The following is a 16,986-nucleotide window of genomic DNA, read 5'->3' on the forward strand; positions in this document are numbered from 1 at the left end:
CCATAATAATTACACAATCGATGCAGGGTAAGTCGGGGTAGATAAATATATCCTCCCTCTCCCCGTCGGGGTGAAGGAAGCACTTAGTACCTATCTATTACTATGTAGGTGTCTGTCCCAGACGATGCTTATCGATTTATTGTTCTATATGACCGCTGGAATGCATTTTCCAACCCTTGTATGCTCATAAGACAACCTAGTCGGTAAAAGTAGTTAATAACGTTCTCCAAAAATTTCATCTATGACGCATGACAAAAACTTAGTTGAAAAATTCAAATTTAATTTGTATGACAAACACGTGTTTCGTATATATATATAATTTAAGTATGTTTACATGTCTGTATAAATAGAAACACGATCAGAAAATCGAATAAGTATTGCGCGCGCATTCCGTGTCACAAAATGGCGGAGCAGTTCACCAAAAATACTATTCTGTATCTGATATCGGAACAGATACTGCAAGAATAGGTAGCGAAATTTATTAGATAAAAAAGACATGTTTTATTCAATTTTTTTGTAAGATTATTCGTGTTTTATGAAACTAAATGTAATTACTTAAGGTGCTAGCTACCAGCTCAGGTTTAAAAGTGCATTAGAAAATCTAATTACATCTCTACCCTTCTAAGAACTTAACGTCCCAACTACTGTGGTATACAAAGAAGTTAAAAGTCAATCGTAGTTTATAATGGATATTCTGTAATAGTAAAAATATAAACGATTAACATCTATATTATTTTCCATCAAACATAATACTAGTGCGTATATTTTGTCTAATCTGATACTAGGATACATTCCTAACGTCACTAGATACATCCATTTCATGAAACTTTCCAGTGTTTATTGAGGGAAGCACAGAGTGTTCAATTTACATCGAAAAAACCGCTTAAAATAAAAAAGAGTCATAACCATTTGAACGTTATTACAATCAAAAATAGATTTTTATCTTATGTTTTTTATCTGTTGAATTAACAAAATGCACATATTGAATTAGATATATAGTAGTGACAATATGGTATAAGTGTTTTCATCTGATTTTCCCGCAGCCTTCTTCGGAAAGGGTAAGTTTGATCGGAAGATTTTAAGCTCTTTGCATTCATCACCTATTGATAATGTTGCCGATATTCAAATTTAATTATGTAGTAATAAAAAATGAATAAAAAAAAACAGCTATTACACTACATAGTGCCTGGTTAAGATGTTTATACGCAATATTTATTACAATTAAAACCGGCTCGTATAAGCGCCTTCGGCAGACATATCGCTTATTTCATCTTCTTAATCGGTTCCTAATATGCAACATATTTATTAAGTTCGGATAATTGTACTAATTAAAAATTTATATATTGCATATTTTTAAGGCAGTCACAGCTCTAGATCAATCACTCAATTTGCTGTATGTCAATAGCCTAGGTCGCTAGGTTGCTCATAGCCCGCAGTATTCCATACGCTTGTATACGCTGCAATGAATTAAGTACCAATCTAAATTAAAAGGATTTGTTTTAATGACTAACTAATAGAATACTTAAAAAAAAGTCAGATTAATGCACCGCGCAGATTATTGTTTTTATTTAATAATATTTTGACATTCAACAAATTGCTGTTTTGACGGGAAAAAAAAATGTTTTTTTCTATTGTGAATTTTTTCAAAGTTTAATTTAATTTTAATTATTGTAAGTCGATAAGACATTGAAAACTAACATTAGAGCAAATATTATGTTAATGATAAAATATAAAGTAACAAGAAAATGATAATTATCATAAAAGTGATTAAAAAAAAAACTCACATGTACATCAAGCAAAATCATTTATCATGTCTACAAACGTTAACAAATTTCTGGCGTCCATTTTGTTTTTCATTTTTTTTTTTTGAAATATCGCCATCTATTGGTGAGTAGCTGTACTAAAATGTGTCCAAATGTACTAAACATTCTTCTCAGCGAGTTGCGACTCCGATGCTGGTAGTAGATGCATTCGCGAAGCACTTGTCTTTGAGTTGTCAGATCTTCGGAGCGCCTCCGTCTCGGACAACTCTTAGCAAATCCCAATAAATCTCTATAGCTCAGCCCGTGCTCGCCAACCTTCTCTGCAGTTTGTTTTTTTTGTTGCTTGGATGGGTGGACGAGCTCCCAGCCCACCTGGTGTTAAGTGGTTACTGGAGCCCATAGACATCTACAACGTAAATGCGCCACCCACCTTGAGATATAAGTTCTAAGGTCTCAAGTATAGTTACAACGGCTGCCCCACCCTTCAAACCGAAACGCATTATTGCTTCACGGCAGAAACAGGCAGGGTGGTGGTATCTACCCGCGCGAACTCACAAAAGGTCCTATCACCAGTAAAAAAAGGCTATTTCAGCTTCACCCTAACACGTAGGTGAGCTTACGGGACTCAAACCGGAAGTATTGCTAACACTGGCCCTATAAAGAGCAGTGCTTCGCAGAATCTACCAACGGCTCAGAAACGCGACTCACTGAGAAGATCCGGCGAGAAACTCAGTGGGCTGTGTCTATGGGTTAATTCACTCGTCGAGCCCTTCGTCGCAAGCGACGGGTTCGGCGAGGACAGTGACCGGTGCTTGTGGTACCTAAAAGTGGTACCTAATCCGTAACGACGTGTTTAGGGCGACGTCGACTATTTACCATTCAGTCTACAGGATCGTATATGTAATTCCCTGCGGCCACGACAAGAGGGTTTTCATGTCGTACCGTGCCACCTTTTCAAAGTGTAGATTCAACGAACATCGACGCAGACTGTAAATATTTACTGATGGGCTGTAAGTCCAGGTCGTCATGGAGGTCGACGTTCCTGACGAAGCACGGGGCTCTGACGGCTATCCTGCAAAAACGGGATTGTATGACTTGGAATGACTTTAGGTGAGTGCGGGCCGCGTGAGCGAACACTACACTTGCATAGGTCATGACGGGGCGTATGCAAGTTTTGTAGAGTGTCACCTTATTTCTAAGGGACATTTTACTTCGGCTGCATATCATCGGGTAGAGACGTCCTAGTATGAAGGCGACACGGTCGCGTACCGTCTTTATATGGGGGCGGAATGTCATCTTTTTGTCGAGGGTGACGCCTAAGTATTTGACAACGAAGCGCTGCTCTGGCTAGGGCATACATTAGTAGTCTCCCTAGCTGATCTCTCTCCGCTACTCGTCTGGTAAAGCTAATATGACCCCTCAAGGTTACTAGCATTAAAACTACGAATGATCGTTTTGTTTAATAAAGCTCCATTGCTTATCGTAAACGCGAAACCGGTAGTGAACCGACACGATGCCGGCCACAGAACTGGGAGGGACTCTTTGTGGAGGGCTGCGCGTGACGATTCAGCGACGATTGAGGTACAACGTATGAGTGTTTTAAAGGAACAATGGCGCCAACCAAGTTCGGGCTGTTCAAGGGAAGGAGCCGCGACAACCAGGAGCAGCCCTCGACGGAAAACCTCCTCCAGTCAAGCCAGAGCACCGAGCGAGGTAAGGTCTATGTATGTTTCTTTGTTGCATTATGATTTTATGGAGGTCTGGTGGTAAGTGGTTACTGGAATCTTAAGACATCCACAACGTAAATGCCACCCACCTCGAGACATGAGTTTGAAATCTCTGTTTTGGCACACAACGGCTGCGTTTCACTCGTCAAACTGAAACGCATTACTGCTTCACGGTAGATATAGGCAGGGTGGTGGTACATACCCGTGTTAACTGAGAGTCATCACAACGGGGGACCTCAGTTTTTATTACTTAACGACTGGGCCACCCTTCTCTAACTTAAAGAATGTTGTTTGAAGCATGCAGTCTGTCGCATTATTCACGCCATCTCGATCGCATTATAATAAGAAGACACGCTGTGTCGATGCCACACTATATGGGATAAGGGTAAGAAGAAAAATAGACTGGCCTGACTTTCAAACCGAAATAGCCGGTTTCACGGCACAAATACACGGAATAGTGGTACCACAATAGAACCTATTCTGCCAGTAAGCTCCTCCTCCTTGCGTTAATGATCTTTACTGCTGAAGGTCGTGACCTCGTGAAGCTTTCTTGGGAAAATACACATGGTGCAGTTCCGCGTCTTTTCACGGCAGTGCTTTTGGAAGAGATTTAGTTCTCCGAAGCCGCTGAAGTCTTATTTGGCTAATCAACCGCCACCCGACATTCTACGTTCAGTGTTTTACGGTGGACAGGTCAAACTCCATCTCAACCCTCCCCTTTTCTCATCCGGGCTTGAGACCGGCATTAGCAGTAAGCACACCCATTTTTTTTTCCTACCTAAGCTGATAGCATTGAGAGGCTATATCAGCGTAACCTTAACTAGTAGGTGAGCTCACGGGGTTCAAACCTGACGACGTTGCTAACACGAACCCTAGCAAGAGCCGTGCTTCGCAGAATCTACCACGGGATCGGAAACGCGACCCACTGAGAAGATCCGGCGAGAAACTCAGTGGGCTGTCTCTGAGGGTTAATTTACTCGTCGAGCCCTTCATCGCATGCGACGGGTTCGACGAAAACGATGACTGGGCACCCAATTAATTTAATCATTTACGCGCACAGTACAGACGCCTGACTCGCCAATACCGTCGACCAGTAAGGGCATAACCGTCGACAGTGCCTTCGCCGAGCTGTCCATGCTTAATCTGGACAGCGATGATGAGGTGAGCATAAGCCCTTCTCATGTTATTGTTATGCCGGTACAGGTGAGTCCATCTTTTTTTTTTTTATTGCTTAGATAGGTGGACGAGCTCACGGCCCACCTGGTTTTAAGTGGTTACTGGAGCCCATAGACATCTACGACCTAAATGCGCCACCCACCTTGAGATATCAGTTCTAAGGTCTCAAGTGTAGTTACAACGGCTGCCCCACCCTTCAAACCGAAACGCATTACTGCTTCACGGCAGAAATAGGCAGGGCGGTGGTACCTACCCGCGCGGACTCACAAGAGGTCCCAGTGAAGTCTAATTTAATATTCGTAATAATTAAATCAATTTCTAATTAGTATTGTATTTAAGGGTTATTTCTTCTGAGCCCCAACGTGTGAGATTATATTGCATGCGTATGTCTGATATCTGTTACGCCTTATTCGAATTGTGATGATCCGAATGTAATTTGTTTTGTAACAGTATTCACCGCAGCAAGACGTCACAACGCGTCGGATCAGCGATTCCAGCAAACTGGACGAGCCACAGGTACTTTTATAGTAAATAATATCAAAATGAATTACTGTTCGTTAGTCTCGCTAAAACTCGAGAACGGCTGGACTGATTTGGCTAATTTTGGTCTTGAATTATTTTTGGAAGTCCAGGGAAGGTTTAAAAGGTTAGATAAATATGAAAATGCTCGGAATTAAATAAAAATAACAATATTGTTTTTCCTTTGATGTGTCGACGAATCCCTTTTGTTTGTTTTAAGTTTATTTTAGGTGTACAAAAGTTTAGGCCACTTATTTATCGATTGAGGCACTACGAAGTCTGCCGGGTCAGCTAGTAGTCAATAATTATCATTTATTTAGGAGTGTCTGTGTGTGCCTTAAATCTCTTGTTCATAATTATTTTAAAAAAAAACTCGGTGCTCTGTTGTCATTGTTTTTGTCGTTGCCGATAGATGAACATATGGCTCGCTTAATGGTGAATAGTTGCCGTGGCTAATCGACATTGATATCAGCAGTGTCAGCCACTGCCTCCTGCTGGCGTTTAGTCCACTGAGTTTCTCACCGGATCTTCTTAGTGAGTCGCGTTTCCGATCCAGCGGTAGATTCTGCGAAGCACTGCTCTTGCCAATATTACCAACACTCGTGCTTAGAGCCCCGTGAGCTCACCTTCACGTCAAGGAGAAGCTGACATTGCCTCTCAAGGCTATCAGCATAGGTAGGAAAAAAACTTCTGGTGAGTGGAGAGTATTTAACGGTAGGCAGCGGCATGGCTCTGCCCCTGACATTGCTGGAGTCTATGGGCGGCGGTAGCCACTTACCATCAGATGGGCCGTATGCTCGTCTGCCTACACGACCAATAAAAAAAAAGACTCGCCAAACCTTGTTTATAGAAAGTCCCATCACAGCTCTCGGGAAACACGAGTTCAGATCGATTTAACACTAAACATACCCGGGCCAAATGACCAAATGACCAAACGACCAAATGACCAAATGACCAAATGACCAAATGACCAAATGACCAAATGACCAAACGACCAAATGACCAAATGACCAAATGACCAAATGACCAAATGACCAAATGACCAAATGACCAAATGACCAAATGACCAAATGACCAAATGACCAAATGACCAAATGACCAAATGACCAAATGACCAAATGACCAAATGACCAAATGACCAAATGACCAAATGACCAAATGACCAAATGACCAAATGACCCAATGACCCAATGACCAAATGACCAAATGACCAAATGGCCAGTTGACCAATTTTGAACATTTGCATTGAAAATGAACGTATCCTCTTAATGCTTTTGCACATTTGACTTCATGACTTCTTCTTAAAAAAATTATCTACAATTTTTATACTATTTTTTTTTTTCGATGTTTTGTTTATTTTGAATAATACTTTTTTTTAAGTGATTTTACGACCTGGTAACTAAGACTAACTAAGGTCATGTCTTATTTTAATTTATATTCTTATTTTTATGAAAAATGATAATATGGAGTGAAATGAAATGAAGATGATTAATTTGAGACGTTAATCATCTGGGATGAAATATAATCTCAGTAAAATGGTGGTCATTTACTGAGATTTTTTCAGTGGACTTTTTGGAGGATCCCGAGAAGTTGCGTCCAGCGGCTTTGTTTCATTTTCCCACATTTGTGCACTTTCACAGATATTAAACAGTTAATAAACCACCGTTATTACACATTTAAACCTGAAGAAACACTAAATAGACAAAATAAAACAAATCACACAACTTCACTCCTCGCGTTCCCGCCAAAAAGTCCCATTTTGAGTAATACTTGTCGTATACAGTTATCTACCCGCTATGATAGAAATAGGTACCAGTAAGTATTGGTATAATTAGTGTTAAATTCCTTCAACTCCTTCTAGCTTAGCTATCACATTCTAAACAATCCGTCGTCTCCCGACGCGACCACCACATCGACCCTCGACTGCGACGTGTCTCCGGACGCGACGAGGGACATCGACGATACCGCGTCCACGACATACGACGCGAACTCGATACAATTCGACGAGACTTCGATTGCCGCCAGCGAAGACACGTCGGTATACTGCACCACTCTGAAGAAGAAGAAGAAGAAGAATAAGTTGAAAATGGAACAGCATCGACGCGATTTGGGTATGTGGAAAGCCAGCAACGTCGAGGTCATGAAGGTGAGGTTCATGAATGACAACCTTTTTTATCTTATGTACATAATATGTCACTTTTTTTTTAATCCGTGTTACAGTATCTGTGCTTAATTTAAAAGATTATCAATTTCATTACTTACGGGATCCTCCAAAAAGTCTACTAAAAAAATCTCAGTAAACGACCACCATTTTATTGAGATTATATTTCATCCCATATCATCTCATTTCATTTAAATTCATCCCAGTTGATTAATGTCTCAAATTCTTCATTTCATTTCACTCCTTACTATCATTTTTCATTTCATTTCATTTCATGCCATGCCATATTTCATTTATTAATCAGCTTCATTTCATATCATAATATCACATTTCATAAAAAAAAAAGTTATAATAATATAAAAGATTAGGCAGTATGGTGTGATACCTTTGCCTTTTTAAATAAAACTACTACTGTATCGCGCGTTCTTTATGTGATTTCGTGTTCAAAGTCTATCAAATTTGTAATAATATGTTATATCATTATACCCCGTAAATTTATAAAGTTCTCGCCATTGGTAATGGACTCACATTGTTAACCATGCGATGGTTATACAGTACCAGGAAATGTTCAATTCTAGTAATTTTTGAAATATGTATTATTTATTATATCATAATAATATGTATTTTTAAAGTTCAATCGAACGAAATTTCTTTCACTTTTATTTAATTTTAACTTAGTAATTTGCACTCTGTTAAATAGTCACCTTTTGACACTGACACGTTACTTACTTGAATTTGTCAAAGAGCTGATATAATGAACGTAATTATGCAAGAGGGAGCCACGATTTTAAATTATTATCTCTATATTGTATTTTACATGGAATTGCGGAGGGTAGAGGTAAGGAGCACACGCTCATTCTCTACAAATGTGCAAAAGCGACTAATTAGGGTGACGACACATCAGCAAGGGTTGTCACTTCAAAGATAACGCCAAAAGATATTTAATGTTGAACTCTGCAGACCTCACTCCGCTTACAACTGCTCGATTCATACCACCGCTTGCTACGCCGGCCGTGTATTGGTGGGTCTCTGAGAAGTAATTTGCTGCTTACTTACTTCTTAAAATGTAACTACTTTCTTTGCCCTACCTATTCGCCGCAGTAACGCTTTGGCTGGTAGGTGAGCTCGCGGGATCAACCTGAGAGAGTTTGCTAACACTAGTTCTAGCAAGAGCAATGCTTGGCTTAATCTACCACCGGATCGGAATCACGACCCGCTGAGAAGATCCGGCGAGAAACTCATTGGGTTTAGGACACTAGTTCAACTTGGCTGACATTTAAATTAATTCTCCTTACCTCCATCCTCCATGCACAGGGCTAAGACGAGTGAGACGCATACATAATGGCGTCCTTTTTGCGTAGCTACGTTAGATTAATAGTTATCGTTCGATATTCAATATGGCGAATGTATCTCATTTTATAAAGGATTCGAAACAATTGAAATACAAAACAAGAATCAATTTTTCAATTATCGTTGGCTATATTAATTCTTTCGTAATTGGTTAAAGGTTTTGCCTACCTAAGCTGTTAGTCTGGGGTGGGCGAATCGTTGGCATTCGGGCAGCTTACTTTTAAGAGGCATTCGCTGTTACAAATATCGGAGGATGGCTAAATACATTTCCGGGCACAGTTTCTAATATTAGTCTATTGTTTTGCACTAAGTTCAGATGTTTCATATTAACCTTTTTAAATTGTTTTGCAGCCTCTTACTTACTAGACAAGTACATTGCGAAAGAACGACAATAAACCCTTCAGTGAAACAAACACGCATAATCACAATGTCGACTGAATTGTCTGTTTGGTCACAAGTTGTACTAAATAAATACCAAATCGAATCAGATCCGATAAATTTCGAAATCTTATACCTTTAAACGAGCAATTCTTTTATATATATATATATAATCTGAATCTCGGTAACGGCTCCAACGATTTTCATAAAATTTAGTATACAGAGGATTTCGAGGGCGATAAATCGATCTAGCTGCGATTTATTTTCAGAAAATGTTGTTTTATTCGTGTTTTTATTAATCAACTCTTCCCGACATCTATTGGCGAATAATAATACTATTTTTTTTAATTGAGGGCAACTAAACGCTTTAATGACAACAAGATGGCGTTATCAAACAAAACAAAACCGAGTAAAGCTCGGTCATCATCTAGTGCAACGGTTCCCAAACTTATATTGTCTACTGCCCACTTTGAGAATAAATTATTTTTTAACGCCCCCATTTTTTCACCTACTAACGACCACTATAGCGAGAGCTCAGTCGGTGTCTAAGAGTCCTCCTAGATGAAATTACAAATCGCCTCCCCGGCCTCTACAGAACGCCTCCATTTTTTTTTTGGGTCCTCCAGCGCCCACAAGGGTGCGTTTTCGCCCACTTTGGGAAAGGCTGATCTAGTGTTACTTTAATTGGCTTAAACTTACTTTGGTGTTACTTCAATTAAACGTAGTTTTAAACGTATTAAGAGCTTGTAAACGATCCTGGTTACAACGAAACGTATAACTCACATATTGGGTTTAGATGCGTGGCGACGTCGCCGGGGCTTTGCCCCCACGGCTTGTGTCCACCGGGGACTCGGACGAGGAAGAACTCCCCAAACAAGGAGAACATAGTTCCAATACGTGAGTTATCCGTTTAATACTAATAATATGCTTCTGGTTTTCGCTAAACACGTTAGGGTTTTAGCGTGCTCACTGTTCACTCCTATATCAATTTTAAAAAGCGGCTTGAAACAATCTGCAACTACCCACATAGTTTCAACAGTGATTTAAACTCGAATAGCATTTTCTAAGCTTTAAAATACTATTAAAATAGAACATTACGTGTAAATAAAAGACTTTTCGTGCAATATTAAGATAGGATTATAAGCAGTAAGGCTAGATTATGATTTCTGCTTTTTATTCTGAATTAATAACACTAGTTACTACTGCAATAGTTCTAATTTTAGCCGCCAAGCGAACGTTTTCCGAAGGTAGCTTAGCTATTTTAAGTCACGACCTCAAACCTGTGTCTCAAAGTGAGCAGAACTATCACAAACTGGACTCGAACTCAATCTTGTATTCGTAAACATCGCTCTACTGTTAAGGACTTGCTCCGGGGTAGATGCTGTGATTGTAAAAAGGAGATAATTAAGTCATCTCAGAGAATCTCTCAGAGCACTTAGAGTGCAAGATACAAAAAGCACTAATGTCATTCCGTGGACTCAGATGTTCAATTTCGTACGACAATCTTATCTCGTGTCTCGGGGAAAAAAACCTAAATGCTCCTGACAAACTTTAAGTAATGACTATCTAAACTAAAACTTTCAATTGTATTTTGGATTTTATACGAAATTTGAAACGAATTACCGACGATCGTTTAAACGCCGATTTCAGAACCTCCTAAACAAGAGCGGCAACGTCGACGAACAAATCAAATGGGAGGCGATAGCGACCGCGAGGGGACTTTGCACGCTAACGGACAACTGTACATGCGGGGACTGTACCAGGGCCAAGTTCCTGGTCGGGATGGCTGACGGGGACGGGGGCCTTGGGGCGGCGCCGATATTCAACGCTATAAGCATCGGGTGTCAATTACAGTAACCGAAAATTCAACTTCGAATTGTTGGTTAAGAACAAAATTGGTCTAAGTCGGATGTTCTCAAAGTTTTTTTGTCTGTACACGAGGGGGCGGTACGGGAAATTTGGGAATCGGTGGTACAGCCCTACGGTGGTACAATTCGATGTACTTATTAACTTATTAAACTTGCTAGACCACACTAGATTTATGTCGCCAGAGACAAAAACAAAATGGAAATCTTTGAAGGCCTTCACCTGAGAGGGGTGCATATAATAATTCAGAATAATAACATGAATATTTTTAAAAAAGTTGTATTAATTGCATGGAATAAATAACTTTTTTATTATTAACTTATTAACAGAAAAACCGCTTGATGTTTATATATGGTTTGGATCATTGCATCTATTCGGTACCCGTATTGTTTCGCATTTCAGTATATTTTTGTCCGTAATTAAAGTGACAATATGAGGCTGTTACAAAAACTATTGACTTGATCAAATTTGTTCTTAACAATTCTTCATTGAAGCATTGGAATTTAAGTTTCGGCTGACGATGGAATCCCGTTAAAAAACAGCGCTGGCAATACCGGACTAATCAAATTCGCTTACTTCTCATCAGTTAAGTGAATAAATGACATATGTCAATTAATGTATATTCAAAAAACAGAAAATAAACAGTTGAATTTCGGAAACTAATTACTGTAGTACCCATTTCAATACAGCGCGGTATTCCCAATTCAGCCCAAACTTGAACAATTAGCAAACGGAATGGTTCCTTATTACATTACACTGTGTTCTGGGATGTATTTATTCGCAAGGGTTTTTGCTGTTTGCTTCTCGCAACCTTACCCTTTGCAATCTAGTACCTGTTCCCTAATCTCGATCGGTACAGATTAGACTAGCACGGCTCGCGTTGAAGTGTTCACTACGGTAACGGGAATATCGGAGACGGTTTATTTCTAAGCTTCAATTATGGAGGGTAGAAGTTAGGAGCACTGTCTTGGCATCATCTAGGGGACAAGTTGAATAACTGTTTTTTTTATTGCCCTTATAGGCAGACGAGCATACGGTCAACCTGATGGTGAGTGGTTACTGTCGCCCATGGACTTCAGCAATGCCAGGGGCAGAGCCAAGCCGCTGCCTACCGCATGTAGACGGCAAGTTGTTAAGTGGTTACTGGAGCCCATAGACATTTACAACGTAAATTCGCCACCCACCTTGAGATATAAGTTCTAAGATGTCAGTATGGTTACAACGGCTGCCCTACCCTTCAAACCGAAACGCATTACTGCTCCACGGCAGAAATAGGCAGGGCGGTGGTACCTACCCGCGCGGACTCACAAGAGGTCCTGCCACCAGTAATTACGCAAATTATTATTTTGCGGGTTTGATTTTTATTACACGATGTTATTCCTTCACCGTGGAAGTCAATCGTGAACATTTGTTGAGTACGTATTTCATTAGGAAAATTGGTACCCGCCTGCGGGATTCGAACACTAGTGCATCGCTCAAGACGAATGCACCGGACGTCTTATCCTTTAGGCCACGACGACTTCAATTTCTTTCCACTTGCTACTGTGGCGCCACCTTAATTGGCTTCAGCGGTCATTTATAATGCACTGATATAGTGCTCCTTACTTCTACCCTCCATAGCTTCCATGTACGTTGCCCTTTGACGCGACCTGTACTCGAGGTGTCACCGTCAAAGCTATATTAAGTCGGACGTTCTACTTTATAGGAGAGAGAAAAGTCTTTCGGCGTATTAACGAATGCAAATTGCAATTGCAGATATATTCAAAGTGACGTTCCGATTTTATGGCTCCGACGTGCGGCTTATTAGTGTCCAATTTTACATCTACCGTCGTTTATTATAAATTAATTGTCTGTGTAATTCGTTCGTGATTCGATGTTTAGTGTTCTTAATAATTATAATTAAAAAAAAAGTAGGTTTATTAAATACTCTATATATTGACTTATATCATACTCGAGATTGTAGTGATTTGACTGTGGAGTGATTTGAAATTCTGTGGCCTTTTTTGAATGAATTAAAACCGCGATCGGTATGCTTACAACAGAACATCGAGAGCTCAATAAAACCTAAAATCGTGGGGAACCCGTCAAACATATTATACTAACTTAAATATTGTGTTCACATTGTGTATTGAATTCGTAATTTCCCAGAACAATTAAAATATGTATATGCCGTTGTAACTAACTATACTGAGACCTTAGAATTCGTATCTCAAGGTGGGTGGCGGCATTTACGTTGTAGATGTCTATGAGCTCCGGTGACTGCTTAACATCGGGTGAAACGTGAACTCGTCCACCCATCTAAGTAATAAATAAATAAAAATCTAAATCACGAAAAATATTCGTTCTGTTTGACAAGCACTGTTGCTTCGATAAATTGCAACTTTAGAATTGAAGTGGTTGAACTTTAAAAAATTTAAGAAAAATTATATTTATAGTTTGAAGGATTTATGAACATGTATTCTAAGAGTTAATAAAAAAAAAATTTTAATGGGCAAAGTACACTTTCCGTCTCTCCTAAATCAAGCGAATACATTAAGCTTTAAGGTATGCGCTTTAAGGGCTTAAACTATTAAAATCGAAACTGAAAAATTAACAATTCTTCAATGCTACTGCTACGTAGGCAGCGGCTTGGCTCTGCCCCTGGCATTGCTGAGGTCCATGGGCAACGGTAACCACTCACCATCAGGTGGGCCGTATGCTCGTCTGCCTACAAAGGCAATAAAAACAAACATTTTTGACGTTTACCAAAAAAAAAAAACAAGAATTCTGGATTAATCCAAAGCCACTTCGATTCGAAAGGTGCAAAATATTCTAAGGCGTCTAATAATGTCATTGGCTCCCAAACTTTTGGAAATCGCCTATTATTGGCAGCACAATGTGACCTTGATTGTGTCGCGTATCATCGCGCCACAAAACCATTTTGAAGTGAAAACTTCTTTAGAATCGTTGTGATTTCAAACCGGATGCAACGGAAAAAACGACAGGTAAGAGACACAAATACAAAAATGTGTAGGATGAAGCCAGCAAAGAATGAGACAGAAATATACATACTATTTAATACAGCGCCATCTGTGAGATTTTTTAATACTAACGTGTGTATGAAAGCTCTTGTAGTGAATTTTAATTTAGGATTATACGTGAAATTAAAATATCAATTCACAGAGGGCGCTACCTTACAATTATTTACTAATGACAAGATTTTACATATACTTAAGACGTTTAGGATAATTGTATTTTAATTTTGGAAGGTTTCACTTCTACCACGTGTGAATTGCACACATTTTGTTTTTTTTTTTCTGATTACTTATTTACCAAAAGTAATTGTTTGAAATTTTCGAATTTAAGACGATTGTAAAACATCTGTCCGGTCCTCTAGTTAATTAAAACTCTAGAATCATCCCAATGTTTTCATTCAGACATATTTCACTGCAATCTCGCTGTTCAATATAAGTGCTGTGCTCAGTGTGAGTTTATGCGAATTTTTTAACGTTCTCGATAGCGTAAAAGTTAATTCTAAATCGTATTTGAACAGCGCCTCTAGCGGCAAAAATAGGCAAACGTTCCAACACCGTACAAACTTGAGTTAACTTTTACTTTATCGAGAACGTTAAAAAACTCGCACCAAACACATAGGATATAAATAAATTCCGTAGTGATTTACTGAACGGCCTCGTACTCGTATTATGGAAGACTGACGTGTACTCTTTAAATAAAATTTAAGTAAAAATCATTTTGTACCTACTATCTTAAACTTAAAATATTCGGTCCTTGAATTGAGAATGAGAATTGAATTAAGGCTTAGGCATTCTAGATTTGACCCGTGTGCTTAGTGCGAGTTTTTAACGTTCTCGATCGCGTAAAAGTTAACTCAAGCTCGTATGGACTCGGAACAGCGCCCCTAGCGGCAAACGTAGCGCACTAGGCACGCCGGAGCCCGCGTGGGTTGGCGTCCATTTTGAAACTTTATTACTTCGTCAAAGCGTTTACCTCGAATACGAAAACACGATTTTATCTAAACTAATTAAACTTATAAAGCTTTTAGATTATTATTTTTTGAACATTCGGTACTCCATCTTGTTTCGCCACCTATTGCTGGTAGCCTAAGGTAGGTGAGCTCACGGACTCAACCTGAGAGAATTTGCTAATACTAGTCCCAACTAGAGCGGTGCTTCACCTAATCGACTACAGGATCAGAATAACGAACCACTGCGAAGATCCGACAAGTTCAGTGGACTGTGTCTAGGTATGACTTCATCCTTCCACTGCAATGGCGGATCCAGGGGGGGGGGGGGGGGGTCATGGGGTCATGACCACCCCCTGAGCTGGTTCCAGGACTTAGGTGGGCCACTAATTGAATATAATGATTTTATTTATATATTTTGTCAACATACAGATTTTATGTAACTACATACCTTCAATATTTCAATTAATTTAATATAATATAATAACTTTGTATAATGGCAAACGTTTGGGAACGAACGCATCTAAATTTGACTATTTGACCCCCTCCTGTCGCCAAAGCTGGATCCGCCCTTGTTCCACTGTCTTCTCTCTCCCTCTCGATAATTCTCAATTCAAAGACCGTTTTATCAGAAGGCCGCCATGTGAAAAGGCCAATTATTTATGTACTTGTAGTTTTCGAATGAAAATTATCAATGTTTTTAAACGTATTATAAATAATCATAGTATTATTGTTTGTATGTGAATTTTCGTAGTGATAATAATGTGAGTTGAATTTAAAATTATGATAAATTGAATTTACTAATGTATTCATGTTAGAATCACCTGATGAAGTTATTAAACGCACTTTCTTGTTCTTAAAACATTTTCTATTCTTGACATCTTCATTTGATAGAATAAACATAAACGTCATTTTACGTGTGATTTTCATAAATGGCGGGAAAAGTCGACATCACATTTAAAAAAATAGTCAACCTAATTGATTTTGTTTCCGTTAATAATTGTATACATTGAATTAAGGATTTTTAATCGAAATATAAGATATTTTTATAGTATTCTTAAACGTTTTATGTGTAAATAAGCGATTTAACGTTTAGTACTGCGGCCATTAAGCTTTGTCCTTTTAAAGACACAAGAGGCAATGACTACAGAAGCCTCAATCTACAACCAACAACAATGCCATTTTTTATTTCTTTATATTCGGATCTCTTCACGGTGATCCTGGAAAGTTACTGAAGCTAAAAAATAACACAAGACGTAATGCGCATTGTGATATGAGTTCGAAAACTCCATAATAAATCGGTCGTTCTAAGATAAAATTGTTAATTACTTACTTTTAACACTACCTTTTAGTGGTTGTATTTTAGGGAATGTTAGTAAGGCCATCGCCATTATTGTGATAGACACTAAATCTGTCAAGATTGGCGTTTGTATTCAGCTTTCTGTGGTCAATAGTCTGGTAACAAATGCAGTACATAAGGATAACATTGATATTTGTATTTAAATTAAATGTACGTAGTAATAGGAACTTTATTAAGTTTTTTTTTTCTTTTCTAATAACCCTTTTTGTATTCCGCGAGCTTAACGTGACAGTCTGAAAAACAATCTTTTTAGTATGTTTATTTTTACAAAAATAACTGAGAATTTACTTAGCGATAATTAGTCGAGGTCCTGTCGCGGGACCAGCATAAATTTTGAAAATGTTGCTCGCCGACATTCTCGCTGCCTACATATAGTAAAATATATTTCCTATTTATATAATATATAAATGTAATATGTTATATACGAATAAAATTTTTGTACCTATTCATCTTTCATAATTAAACATAAGTGCTTCATAAAAACAATACCACTGGGACAAATCTTTGAAGTAAGCCTTTGCTCAAGCCAAAACATGGGATGATGAATGATTATCTTGTCAATGGTCATTCGTATTCCACAGTGCTGAGAGCACATCACAGGCGAAAATCCGTGTCTTCGAAATAAAAAAAAAACAATTTATCATTCGTTTTTTTTAAATGTTTGTATGCAATGATTCCTATCTATTTTTTAGATACTCTATGTTTTACACTTCCGTATATCAGTA

General features: G+C 38.6%; 1 protein-coding gene and 1 long non-coding RNA gene across 3 annotated transcripts; one reads left to right on the forward strand and one right to left on the reverse strand.

The window, feature by feature from the left end:
* Window positions 1–682: 682 nt before the first annotated feature.
* LOC105842586 (uncharacterized) lies at window positions 683–15,732 on the forward strand. Of its 2 annotated transcripts, XM_012696461.4 has the most exons (7): window positions 683–1,058; window positions 3,369–3,476; window positions 4,551–4,651; window positions 5,117–5,182; window positions 7,047–7,331; window positions 9,871–9,971; window positions 10,725–10,849. In XM_012696461.4, the coding sequence occupies exons 2-7, from the start codon at window positions 3,374–3,376 to the stop codon at window positions 10,732–10,734; spliced, it is 666 nt and encodes a 221-aa protein (XP_012551915.1). In that variant the 5' UTR covers window positions 683–1,058; window positions 3,369–3,373; the 3' UTR covers window positions 10,735–10,849. The 2 variants fall into 2 exon arrangements, with proteins under 2 accessions (XP_012551915.1, XP_012551914.1); XM_012696460.4 differs by lacking the exon at window positions 9,871–9,971 and having other exon boundaries at window positions 10,725–15,732.
* Window positions 6,996–15,846, reverse strand: LOC119629874 (uncharacterized). The gene is made up of 2 exons (XR_005245762.2): window positions 15,726–15,846; window positions 6,996–7,238 (listed from the first exon to the last, which is right to left on the reverse strand). It is a non-coding gene; the product is annotated as an uncharacterized LOC119629874 (long non-coding RNA).
* Window positions 15,847–16,986: the final 1,140 nt, after the last annotated feature.

The sequence above is a fragment of the Bombyx mori genome, chromosome 2 (genome assembly GCF_030269925.1).
Source record: "Bombyx mori chromosome 2, ASM3026992v2".
NCBI lineage: Eukaryota > Metazoa > Arthropoda > Insecta > Lepidoptera > Bombycidae > Bombyx > Bombyx mori.